This window comes from Aphelocoma coerulescens, chromosome 3 (assembly GCF_041296385.1).
Source record: "Aphelocoma coerulescens isolate FSJ_1873_10779 chromosome 3, UR_Acoe_1.0, whole genome shotgun sequence".
NCBI classification, from domain to species: Eukaryota; Metazoa; Chordata; class Aves; order Passeriformes; family Corvidae; genus Aphelocoma; species Aphelocoma coerulescens.
In genome coordinates this window covers 119858502-119870314 of record NC_091016.1, presented here as the reverse complement: position 1 = coordinate 119870314, position 11813 = coordinate 119858502, and the positions used below count along the sequence as shown (strand labels likewise).

At 44.9% G+C, this 11813-nt stretch overlaps 3 protein-coding genes across 3 annotated transcripts; all 3 read right to left on the bottom strand.

Moving 5' to 3' along the window:
- Positions 1 to 860: 860 nt before the first annotated feature.
- Positions 861 to 1823, bottom strand: LOC138107431 (taste receptor type 2 member 9-like). Its single transcript, XM_069008651.1, has one exon. The coding sequence runs from the start codon at positions 1821 to 1823 to the stop codon at positions 861 to 863; it is 963 nt and encodes a 320-aa protein (XP_068864752.1).
- Positions 1824 to 3906: 2083 nt separating this feature from the next.
- LOC138107430 (taste receptor type 2 member 9-like) lies at positions 3907 to 4860 on the bottom strand. The gene has a single exon (XM_069008650.1). The coding sequence runs from the start codon at positions 4858 to 4860 to the stop codon at positions 3907 to 3909; it is 954 nt and encodes a 317-aa protein (XP_068864751.1).
- A 5432-nt stretch (positions 4861 to 10292) lies between these two features.
- LOC138107073 (taste receptor type 2 member 9-like) lies at positions 10293 to 11258 on the bottom strand. The gene has a single exon (XM_069008404.1). The coding sequence runs from the start codon at positions 11256 to 11258 to the stop codon at positions 10293 to 10295; it is 966 nt and encodes a 321-aa protein (XP_068864505.1).
- Between the last annotated feature and the right edge of the window lie 555 nt (positions 11259 to 11813).

The window sequence follows — 11813 nt, the reverse complement described above, 5'->3', positions numbered from 1 at the left end:
CAAACTACAACCTGCTGCTTCCACCACCATTCCATCCCAGGCTCAACTTCACTCCTTCATCCCCAGCTCCTCCACCTCCTCCCCCACAGCAGCACAGGGGGGTGCAGTCAGTTCATAATGAGCTGTCTCCTCCACTCCGTTTTCATGCTGTTCCCCTGATCCAGAACAAAATCTGGGGTTTACTGAGCCAGAGTCCACTGGGAAAAGCCAATCTCATCACCAAGTCAAAGCAGGCCAGCAGGGCAGTCACACAGAGCAGGGAATCCTGTCCTTGCAGGCAGTGGGGCAGAGAGGACACACAGGGCTGGCGTGGGAAGGGGGCTCTGCACCCCCTGAGCACCCGGGGACGTTCCTGCTTCGCTGTTTGTGCATCAGTGACCACCTCTGGTGAGTGACAGGGATCAGCATGTTCACACAGAGCTGTCAGCCACTGCTGGACAGTGATACAGCCCATAATATATCACACAGCACAGGGCCACAGCAGAAAGAAAGGTAAACCAAAATAGAGAGAAACCTGTAGTTAATTTCGTTGTTTCAAACAGAACATGCCAGAGTATTCATGGCAGGTTTGCAGTATTGTTATTGCTCTTTTACAGCCAGCCTCTGTACCAGGTCTAAATAAATTTGTTACTGACAATAATTTAACTCAAAGAATTACCTAAATGAAATTATAATTGAACATATCTTATTTAAGTCACAGTATTTTAGTTCATAGTATTTGAATGATATATTCTTAATCTCAGTGATAAGAACATTTATATCATCTACACTGCTTGGAGAGTTGCATTAGAGATTAAACTACTTGTTTTCTATAATGAAATATCAACATTTTGCATGAGCTGCAGTTTTTATTACAGTTCCTAACTCATGCAAACCTTGAACTTCACACTTCTTTCTAAGGGAAGAATCCTTAGCAGTGTCTTTTCTAATTTGGGATTGCTGAAAATCAGAATAAGGGAGTGAACGCCCAGAAAAGTGTACTGAAATACTACAATGAGAAATGTCATATGACTTCCAGACCTTGTGACATAAACCATTTCTAAGACCAAACATACAAAATTGATGCTGTACATCACTAAGAAGGAGAGAATAGATTTCATGGCTCTGATGTGGGCTTCCACGTTGAGGTTCTTCATGGAGTTTGTCTGCATCTTGCGTTTGTGTCTCCAGAGAGAAAAGAGAAGGAAAACAGCAGAAGAGATGACTGCCATAAATGAAGCAGCATATCCAAAGCCAGCGAGAAAAAAAGAAGGGAAAAAATGTTTATCCATTTTGATATTTGTTCTCCAAAAGTTTCCTTGTGCAGTGGAATTGCGATTGTTGCAGTGAGGTTGAGCAGCGATGTCGTAGGCAAGGATGCCAATAGCCAAAGCTAAAATCCCTGACCCCAAAAACAGCCATGGCACAATCCTGTCAATTTTTACTTTCAGGTAGATGAAGAACCTGTTCCTGAAATTGGCAATCTTTATGCAATAAAAAACACAAAGACAGGCAGAAAACCACAAGTTGCAATGATTAAAAAAGCTTTGAAAAAATACAGCTAGTTGAAGTACGGTATGAACATAAAGGTAATTGGGATAAATTATTGAAAGAAATGAATATGTCCAAGAGATGCACAAAGAACAAAACCTGGAGCATCCCAGAAGCAGCAAGATCTTCTCATTAGAGTTCAGGGTTTTCTTTTTGACCCAGGCAATGCAAAGCACACAAACAAGGAAAGCGTTTATCCACATGCCAGCAAAGGCCTCCAGGCTGATGATGGCCACAGCTGTGGCCCCGTATGAAGTGACATTGGATTGCTGTGGAGAGCGACAAGCTTCCATGCTGCGAGCTGGGGAGCAGAGCTGTGCTGGCCAAGGGGGCTGTGGCAGCAGTGCCTGAGGCAGGGCAGTGGCTGCTGTTGGTGGAGTGTCAGGGATGGCAAGAGCAGCTTTATAGAGCTGCTGCTGCTGGGGGGGATTTTGGTGCCGCTGCTCTGGGGAGCAGGGCAGGTGCAGGGATGTAAATGTGCTGGGTATCGCCTTACCTGGGGCCAGTGTCACCCTTGACAATTTGAATGTTGGTTCAGGGGGGCTGTGTTGGGTGACACAAACAGCAGAGATGTTTTTGTGCAGTGGGGAGTGTTGTGATTTTGTGCCTGACCCCCGTTTGAGCAGTGTCAGGCTTCAGGACCTGGGTTCTTCTGTCCCTTGGTCACCTACTATGTCCAATTTAGTTTTTGATTGCATTCATTTAGCAATGTCATTTCTTTTGTTATTTTTTTACACTGATGAAGGGCAGGCCATTGCCTTGAGGGAATTTTTGATTTCCTGATATTGCCTGTTGCCTGCTTTATGCTTTGATCTGAGTTTTCTCTGGTTTTGCTGACTGAACAGAAAACACATTGTGGGATTGTTCTTTCTTTGTTTCTTTGTTTTCTTGCTTGCTTGCTTCTTTCCTTTTCTCTCCATATCTTTGTGAGTAGAATAGAAGTTATTTCTACTACAAGAAGTGTGAATTTGATCTGTGCTGGGACTGTGCAGGACCACACCATGGCTGGATTTTGGGCTCAGCTCTGCATGGGGAATCTGGCCCCTTGAAAACAAAATAGTATAGTATCAGAGTCTCAGATGCTGGGTTTTCCATGCATGAAATGTGTGGATCGAGTCTTTACAGGGTCAGCTTTTAGTTCAAAGCCATCCCCTCCAGCATCACTGGAGAAGGGGAAAGATTCACTGAGACTTTGTACCTACCACGCCCTGTGGAGGTTGTGTGGTCTTGGGAAAAATAAATATTGTAGTGATTAAGATGTTACTCTGGTTTAAAGGGTTGTTTCTCTCATTTCATGAACATGAATGATTCTTTTTGAAGGTGATAATATGAAAAATGCACACCTGGCACTGACTATGCTGTAAATTGTCCCTCTGAGCCAGAGCTGGTGAAAGTAATGAACAATTGGATTCTGTTCTGTTGATATTGGAATTATTTAATGTTTACAGGGCTTGCTGTGGATTGTTAAACTTGGACACCTGCCAGACCCCGTCATCCAGCCTTTTCTTCACTCCTGTTGTGCAGCAGGACAAGAAGGAAAATAGAAGACGGAAAAGCTCATGGGTTGAGATCATGACAGGGAGATCAATTGCCAGTTACTGTCATGGAGAAAACAGACTCAAATTTTGGAAAATTAATTTAATTTATTGCTCTTTGAATATAGAGTAGGATGGTGAGAAACAAGCACAAAACTAGAACTCTTTGCCTTCTACCCTTCTTCATCACAGCCCAAAATTCACTCTTTCATTCCCAGCTTCTCTACCTCCTCCCCCACAGTGGGACAGTGGGACAGGGAATGAGGGTTGCAGTCAGTCCGTAATAAGTTTTCTCTTCCACTCCTTCTGTCTCACTCTCTTCCCTGCTAGAGTCTGGATCCCATCCGTGGGCTGCAGTCCTTCAGGAACATCTGTCTCCAGTGTGGAGTCTCCATAGGCTGCAGTCCTTCAAGGCGCACCCACCCCACCCAGTGTTACAAGTGATAATATTGCAAAGAACAGAGACACAGCAGAAAGAAATGGAAACCCAAATACAAATAAACCTGGTGCTGAGTTCAGTCATTTTTCAATCAGCAAATGCCAAAGTGTTTGAGGAAGATTTCCAGTCCTGTTATTGTCCCTTTGTGTCCAGCCCAGGGACCAGGTCTAAATGAATTTGTTATTGACAATAATTTAGCTCCAAGAATTGTCTAAGTGAAACCATAGTAGCAATTTCTTTAACTCATTTCAATTAAGTTTAAAGAATTTGAATGAAGTTTTGCTTACTTTGATGTTGAGGAGAGAACAACTATATAATCTACACTGCGTAGAGAGTTGAATTATCTATTTTTCATAGTGAAAGATCAACATTTTTCATGGGCTCCAGATTTTACTGGAGCTCTTACCTCATGCAAACCTTGCAGTTCACATGGGACAGAATCCTTATCAGTGTTTTTTTCAGTTTAGGATTGCTGAAAATCAGAATAAGAGAATGAACACCTGGAAAACCATACAGAAATATGTAAACAAGAAACACCATGGAATTTTCCTCCTGTGTTGAAGGAATCACAGTCAAGGTCAAAAATACAAAGTTAATGCTGTACATTACTAAGAAGGAGAGAATAGATTTCATGGCTCTGATGTGGGCATCCATGCTGAGGTTGTTCCTGGAGTTTGTCTGCATCTTGCATTTGTGTCTCCAGAGAGAAAAGAGAAGTAGAAGGGCAGAAAAGATGACTGCTGTGAAAGAAGTGACAAATCCAAAGCCATAGATAAAATAAATACGGAAAAAAACATCATCCATTTTGCCACACACTTTTGAAGAATGTCCTCGCCCGGTGGAATTGTGGTTGTTACACTGTGCTTTATCAATGATGTTGTACAGAGAGCTGGCAATAGCCACTGATAAAAGCACTGACCCCAACAAGAGCCATGGCACAATCCTGTCAATTTTTACTTTCAGGTAGATGAAGAACCTGTTCCTGAAATTGGCAATCTTTATGCAATAAAAAACAAAAAGACAGGCAGAAAACCACAAGTTGGAACAATAACAAAAGTTCTGAATAGATAAAAGAAATTTACATGTGGGTTGAACATAAAGGTAATTGGGATAAATTATTGAAAGAAATGAATATACCCATGAGGTGCACAAATGCCAAAACCTGGAGCATCCCAGAAGCAGCAAGATCTTCTCATTAGAGTTCAGGGTTTTCTTTTTGACCCAGGCAATGCAAAGCACACAAACAAGGAAAGCGTTTATCCACATGCCAGCAAAGGCCTCCGGGCTGATGATGGCCAGAGTTGTGGCCTCGTATGGAGTGACATTGGATTGCTGTGGAGAGTGACAAGCTTCCATGCTGCGAGCTGGGGAGCAGAGCTGTGCTGGCCAAGGGGGCTGTGGCAGCAGTGCCTGAGGCAGGGCAGTGGCTGCTGTTGGTGGAGTGTCAGGGATGGCAAGAGCAGCTTTATAGAGCTGCTGCTGCTGGGGGGGATTTTGGTGCTGCTGCTCTGGGGAGCAGGGCAGGTGCAGGGATGTAAATGTGCTGGGTATCGCCTTACCTGGGGCCAGTGTCACCCTTGACAATTTGAATGTTGGTTCAGGGGGGCTGTGTTGGGTGACACAAACAGCGGAGATGTTTTTGTGCAGTGGAGAGTGTTGTGATTTTGTGCCTGACCCCCGTTTGAGCAGTGTCAGGCTTCAGGACCTGTGTTCTTCTGTCCTTCGGTCACCTCCAATGACCAATTTAGTTTTGGACACACTCACTCAAAAATATTATTTCTTTTGCTAATTTGTAATATTGATGAAAGGCAGAGAACTTCCTTAAGAAAATTTTCTTTTCCTGATACTGCCTGTTGTCTGCTTTATGCTTTGATGTGAGTTTCCTCTCTGGTTTTGCTGACAGAACAGAAAACATGGTTTAGGACTGTTGGTTTTTGTTTACTTCTTTCTTTCTTCTTCTCTCCAAGTTTTTGTGAGGACAATGGAAGTTGTTTCTATTACAACAGGTCTGAATATGAAGTGTCTGTGCTGGGACTGTGCTTGTACAGGGGCCTGAAATGAAAGTGTTACTCCAGCAGGACCATACTGTGACTGGGGTTTGGGGTCAACCCTGTGTGAGGAATCTGGCACTGTAAAAAAATAATGGTATAAAATCAGGATCTGCAATGCTGGCCTTTCAAATCAGAAGGATATGCATCAGGTGCTTGAAACGTGTCTGCTCATGCTTCCTATCAATCCCCTCCAGCATCTCAAGAAGGAGAAGATTGTATCTAACACCCCACATACATATTTCAGATTCCCTCATGTAACTCAGGTGGCACCAGACGCTGGTGTTTGTGCTTCTGGATGGACACACAGATGTACTGGGATCTAAGTCACACTGCACACAGACTGATTTTTCTCCATCAGAGCTTGATTAATGCCAAGCCTCTTCTCTCTCCCCACCATCTGTTTCTTTCTCCTTTTATGACATAGAGAATCCTAAATGATACATAAAGCTGATATGGTGCAGCAGCGCATCTGTGTGGAACTGCTGGCTTTGCTCCATGTTCTCAGCCATGACAGCATTGCACTGATGGGACAGAGCTGCTGTATTACAGAAAAAAAGGATTTTTCCTGATATTGGATGGTGCTTCTGACAGAGATTCCTGAATCTTGAGTGCCTACAACATCAGAGCTCTGCAGGAGGAGGAAAGGGTTGGCCTTCTCTTGGGCAGGATTTACACTCGGAATGTCCGTGTCTGGATCCAGGCAGTGCTGGGGCCCAGGGGGGTCCCTGTGAGGGGAGGCTGGGGCTGCACCATGCCGGGCACACCGCGGTGTTTTCTCAAGTGTTGGTGGCAGCAGGGTTTTGACCAGACCAAGACCCAACCCCTGACCCAGTAGATGGGTCCCTGTGAATGGAGCTGTGTCTGTGCTGGACTTTGCTGTACAGGTGGAGAGCAGGAACTGCCACAGGACAGTCCCACTGAGAGGAATGCCCCTTAGACCAGAGAGATGAAGACTGGGAACTCCAGGAAGAAGAGCTTGAGAGAAAGCCACACCCTGCATTTGGGAGAACTGCACAACCTCTGCTCAAAAGAAAAATGGAAAAAAAGAGAAAGCAGTAGTGTGTCATGCCTCTTTGGTAGCTTCTGGTGGTGCCTGCACTTTTCTTGGTAGTGGGGTGTAGTGGGGAGATGTTGATGTTGGGCTTTTTCTGGACATATGGGTTTAACAGGCTGCAACTCCCATTCCTGGCCCAGCAAAAGGGAACGTGTGCTCCTCACTTCTTTCATGTCTGTGACTGCCAAGAGTGTTGGAGCAGTGCCTTGTTTTTAGCAGTGCCCCCAGCCCTTTTTATGTGTTTGCTCAGAGAAATGCTCTCTCCAGAAGATCTTGTGCTTTAGCCCCCACCTCCATGCCACTGTCACAGATACTACAAGACTTGACCGGAAAGGCCAGAAAAGAGTGAAAGCCTAATTACAGAACCACTGAATGGTTAGATCATCTCATTCCAAGCCCATGCCATGGGCAGCATCAACTTCCACTATCCCAGGTTGTTCAAAGTCCCATCTGATTCAAAACCACTTGCACTTGCTTAATAATTCTTCCTTTTTTTTTTTTTTTTTTTTTTTTTTTTTTTTTTTGTGGGAATACAGAGAAAGGGGGAAGGGAATGCTCATGGACTACCCTTAAAAGAAAAGGCTCACAAACCAAGCTTTTTCGCCTTCAGTTCATCTTTTCAAATTAGCATCCTGGGGCCACTTGTGTTCCTAGAGCAGAAACTCATCCTCTGGGTTGACTTCAGAGAAAGTGTAGAGAAATAATGCAGTTCTTGTGCTCGAGGCACGAGCTCTGGCGAGCCTCGGTCAGAGAGAGCCCAGCTGCGTTGCTTCTGTGCGTCGCTGAAGCGACTTTGGCATCAAGAAGGGCGCTGCTGGCTGAGCTCGCTAGCTGGCTTCTTTGCAGAGGGAACACGGCAGGAGCCGATGGGATCGGCTCACATTAGCTCGGAGACAAAGGAAGAGAGGGGCTGTTCTGGTCTGACTCCTAACAGGTTTATTGTTAGAAGTTTCGCAACCCGAACAAGCTCGGAAGGGATGGAATGCGATGGGATACTCCCCCGAGGCTTGTCCTCAGTTTTATAGACAATTTGAAAACAGCGGGGAAAGGGGAAAACAACCAATGAGTTACAAGCCAGGGGGAGGATACAAATTAACAAGAACCACTGGGGGAAACCGAGAGGCGGGAGTTATAACAGAGAACCAGTGAACAACCGAGTAACCGGGCATTTCCCAAACCAGGGGAGGCGGCTTGGACCCGGGCACAGCCCAGGGGGATGCAGCTTAGGCTTCTGAGGCGCCCCTCGACCCACCCTCTGAGTCTTCCTCTTCGGGAAACTGGATCCAGGGGATGGGCTGGGATTGATTGGCATCACACTGCCTCAGCCCTGCAGTGGGCTGGTATTACCGCGGGCCTGGTTCCTAGGGTATATCACCGTGTCCCGCAGCCATAGGGACGAGGAGGAGGAGAAGATCCAGCAGGCAGGAATTGTGCAGCAAGATTGATTTAATTATTTTACAAACTCTTTTATAGACTTTTTTCTTCATAGTCTAATTGGACAAAGGGCCAGACACCCCTTGGGGGTGATTGGCTAAAATCCTAAAACATCCATTGTCAAAATATTTTTCTACTATACCATAAACAAGACTTTTCAAGGTTGCAGGTGGCTTGGTTGTTTACATTCCCTGCTACCTCTTCTGTGAGAGAGAAAAGTCTCTCACGGACTTAGAAACTAGCAAGAAAATCCTTGCTAGCAGCATTTTTGTATCTACAGGCTGGGTCACAGCAACAGAGAAGCTCTGGAGTCTTTGCATGGTTGCCCTGCAAGATAGACACCTTGGCTTTGTTGCAGGAAAAGAAGATCTGAGAAGCCTTCTGCTGGTAGAGGTGCATTAAAGGTTGTTCCCAAAATGCAGCAGGGATGTTGTGCACAGATTCTTATAGAGAGAACCTATGCCCAGCAGGCCTGATGCTACATGTGAGGTGATGCCCTGGAGAGTATTTTGGTACCTCTGAATTCTGCAGAGCTTCAGGGGGCCTCTGAGGTTTGGGCTCTACACCTGACAGATGTTATCCTCCTGGGAGAACAGGAGGCCAAACAAACCCTTCTGAGATGCATGGAAAACACACCCTTGGCACTTGGCATGGGGTCAGACATTCCTCTGTGCCCAAGCTGGTGACAGAAATGAACAAATCAGCTTCTGCTCTGTTCATGCTGGAACTATTTCATGTTCAGAGAACCTGCTGTGGTTGGTTGACCTTGGGTAGCTGCCAGGCCACCCACCCAGCTGCTCCTTTACTCTCACTGCACAACAGGGCAGGGTCAGAAAAGAAGATGGAAAAGCTCACGGGTTGAGATAAGGACAGGGAAATAACTCACCAATTACTGTCATGGACAAAACAGACTCAAATATGGGAAAATGAATTTAATTTATTGCCTAATGAAAATGGAGTAGAGTGATGATGAACAAGCACAAAACGAGAACCCCTTCCCTCCTTCTTCACAAGCTAAAATTCACTCCTTCATTCCCAGCTTCTCCACCTCCTCACCCCACAGTGGCTCAGGGGGACAGGGAAGGGGGGTTGCAGTCAGTCCATAACAAGTTGTCTCCTCCACTCCTTACTCTTCGCTCTCTTTCCTGCTGTGCCAATTTGGACAAATTTGGAGGAAAAATATCCTCTGATAGAAGACAGGTTACAACCAGCCCTCCCCCACCAGGTTCAGGAAAAAAATCTTCCTTGGAACACACAAGAAAAGGATAAAAATGCTAAATAATAAAACCTCTCACTGCGAAGAGAAACCTGGGAAAATTTCAGAGTCCTTCTGTAGATGCAGTCTCTCTCCTCCTCCTCAGAGCCGTGTTGTGGGCCCACCTCCAGGGCCTCGGTGGAAAATTCTCCCGATGTGTTCTGATGTTGAAACAGTCCAGAAGAGAAGAAGGGAAAAAAACCCCGAAGCTCCAGGAAAGCAAAGTTCAACTCTCTGTCTCCCGCTGAAGAAAAGGCACCAAAAGCTGGCTGAAAAGCAAGAAGGGTGCTTCCTCTGCTCTTGCTGCTGCAGAAGCAGAGGAGTGTGTATCTGTGTCCTTGAACAACTGCTTTGAAAAGTTCGCGCAGTTTTTTCCTCTCCCCCCTCTCAGGCTCAGTTTAAAGGCACAGAAAGGCACAGAATTAATTTCTGGGCATAGAACAGCGATAGGGGATACACATCATAAAGTCACCCCCAGACACCTGCTCAAGTGTGGATCCCATCCGTGGGCTGCAGTCCTTCAGGAACATCTGTCTCCAGTGTGGAGTCTCCATAGGCTGCAGTCCTTCAAGGCGCACCCACCCCACCCAGTGTTACAAGTGATAACATTGCAAAGAACAGAGACACAGCAGAACAAAATGCACATCCAAATATAAATAAACCTGATGCTTATTTGATTTGTTTCAACCAGCAAATGCCAAAGTGTTTGAGCAAGGTTTGCAGTATTGTTCTTGCCCCTTCGCCTCCAGCCCAGGGACCAGGTCTAAATGAATTTATTACTGACAACAACTGAACTCAAAGAATGACCTGAATGAAATGCTAACAGTAATTTAACTCATACTAATTTAATTCAAAGAATTTGAATGATTTATTCTTAATTTCAGTGGTAAAGAGAAAACATCTGTATCATCTACACTGCCTGGAGAATTGCATTAGAGATAAACTGACTTGTGTCTCATAATGAAATATCAAGATTTTGCATGGGCTCCATTATTTATTGCAGTTCATGCTTCATACAAAACTTGCACCTGACATAGGATAGAATCCTTATCAGTGTCTTTTCCAGCTTGGGATTGCTAAGAATCAGAGTAAGGGAATGTAAACTTGGAAAAGCATACAGAAATAGTAAACTAAGAAAAACCACATGCTTTTCTTCCTTTGTTGAAGAAATCAGTAACAAGATCAAAAATCCAAAGTTAATGGTGTACATTACTAAGAAGGAGAGAATAGATTTCATGGCTTTGATGTGGACATCCATGCTGAGGCTGTTAATGGAGTTTGTCTGCATCTTGCATTTGTGTCTCCAGAGAGAAAAGAGAAGTAGAAGGGCAGAAAAGATGACTGCTGTGAAAGAAGTGACAAATCCAAAGCCATAGATAAAGTACACATGGAAAAAATGCTCATCAGTTTTGTTAGTCAGTTTCAAAACATATCCTTGTCTGTTGTAATTGTGGTTGTTACTGAGCTTTATATCAGCAATGTCATAGCTGGTGATGCCAATAGCCACTGATAAAAGCCCTGACCCCAACAAGAGCCATGGCACAGTCCTGTCAATTTTTACTTTCAGGTAGATGAAGAACCTGTTCCTGAAATTGGCAATTTTTATGCAGTAAAAAACACAAAGACAGGCAGAAACCCACAAACTGGAACAATTAAAAAAGCTTTGAAAAAATACAGTTAGTTGAAATGTGGGGTGAACATAAAGGTAATTGGGATAAATTATTGAAAGAGAGCAATATGCCCATGAGAAACACAAATACCAAAACTTGCAGCATCCCAGAAGCAGCAAGATCTTCTCATTAGAGTTCAGGGTTTTCTTTTTGACCCAGGCAATGCAAAGCACACAAACAAGGAAAGCGTTTATCCACATGCCAGCAAAGGCCTCCAGGCTGATGATGGCCACGGTTGTGGCCCCGTATGAAGTGACATTGGATTGCTGTGGAGAGCGACAAGCTTCCATGCTGCGAGCTGGGGAGCAGAGCTGTGCTGGCCAAGGGGGCTGTGGCAGCAGTGCCTGAGGCAGGGCAGTGGCTGCTGTTGGTGGAGTGTCAGGGATGGCAAGAGCAGCTTTATAGAGCTGCTGCTGCTGGGGGGGATTTTGGTGCTGCTGCTCTGGGGAGCAGGGCAGGTGCAGGGATGTAAATGTGCTGGGTATTGCCTTACCTGGGGCCAGTGTCACCCTTGACAATTTGAATGTTGGTTCAGGGGGGCTGTGTTGGGTGACACAAACAGCGGAGATGTTTTTGTGCAGTGGAGAGTGTTGTGATTTTGTGAGTGACCCCTGTTTGATCAGTGTGAGACTTCATGATCTGAGTTCTTCTGTCCCTTCATCATGTCCAGTGACCAATTTAATTTTGGATACACCAATTCAAAAATAGTATTTCTTTTGCTAATTTGTAATATTGATGAAGGGCAGAGCATTACCTTGACGGAATTTTAATTTTCTGATATTACCTGTTGTCTGTTTATGCTTAGGTGTGAGTTTTCTCTGGTTTTGCTGACAGAACAGAAAGCA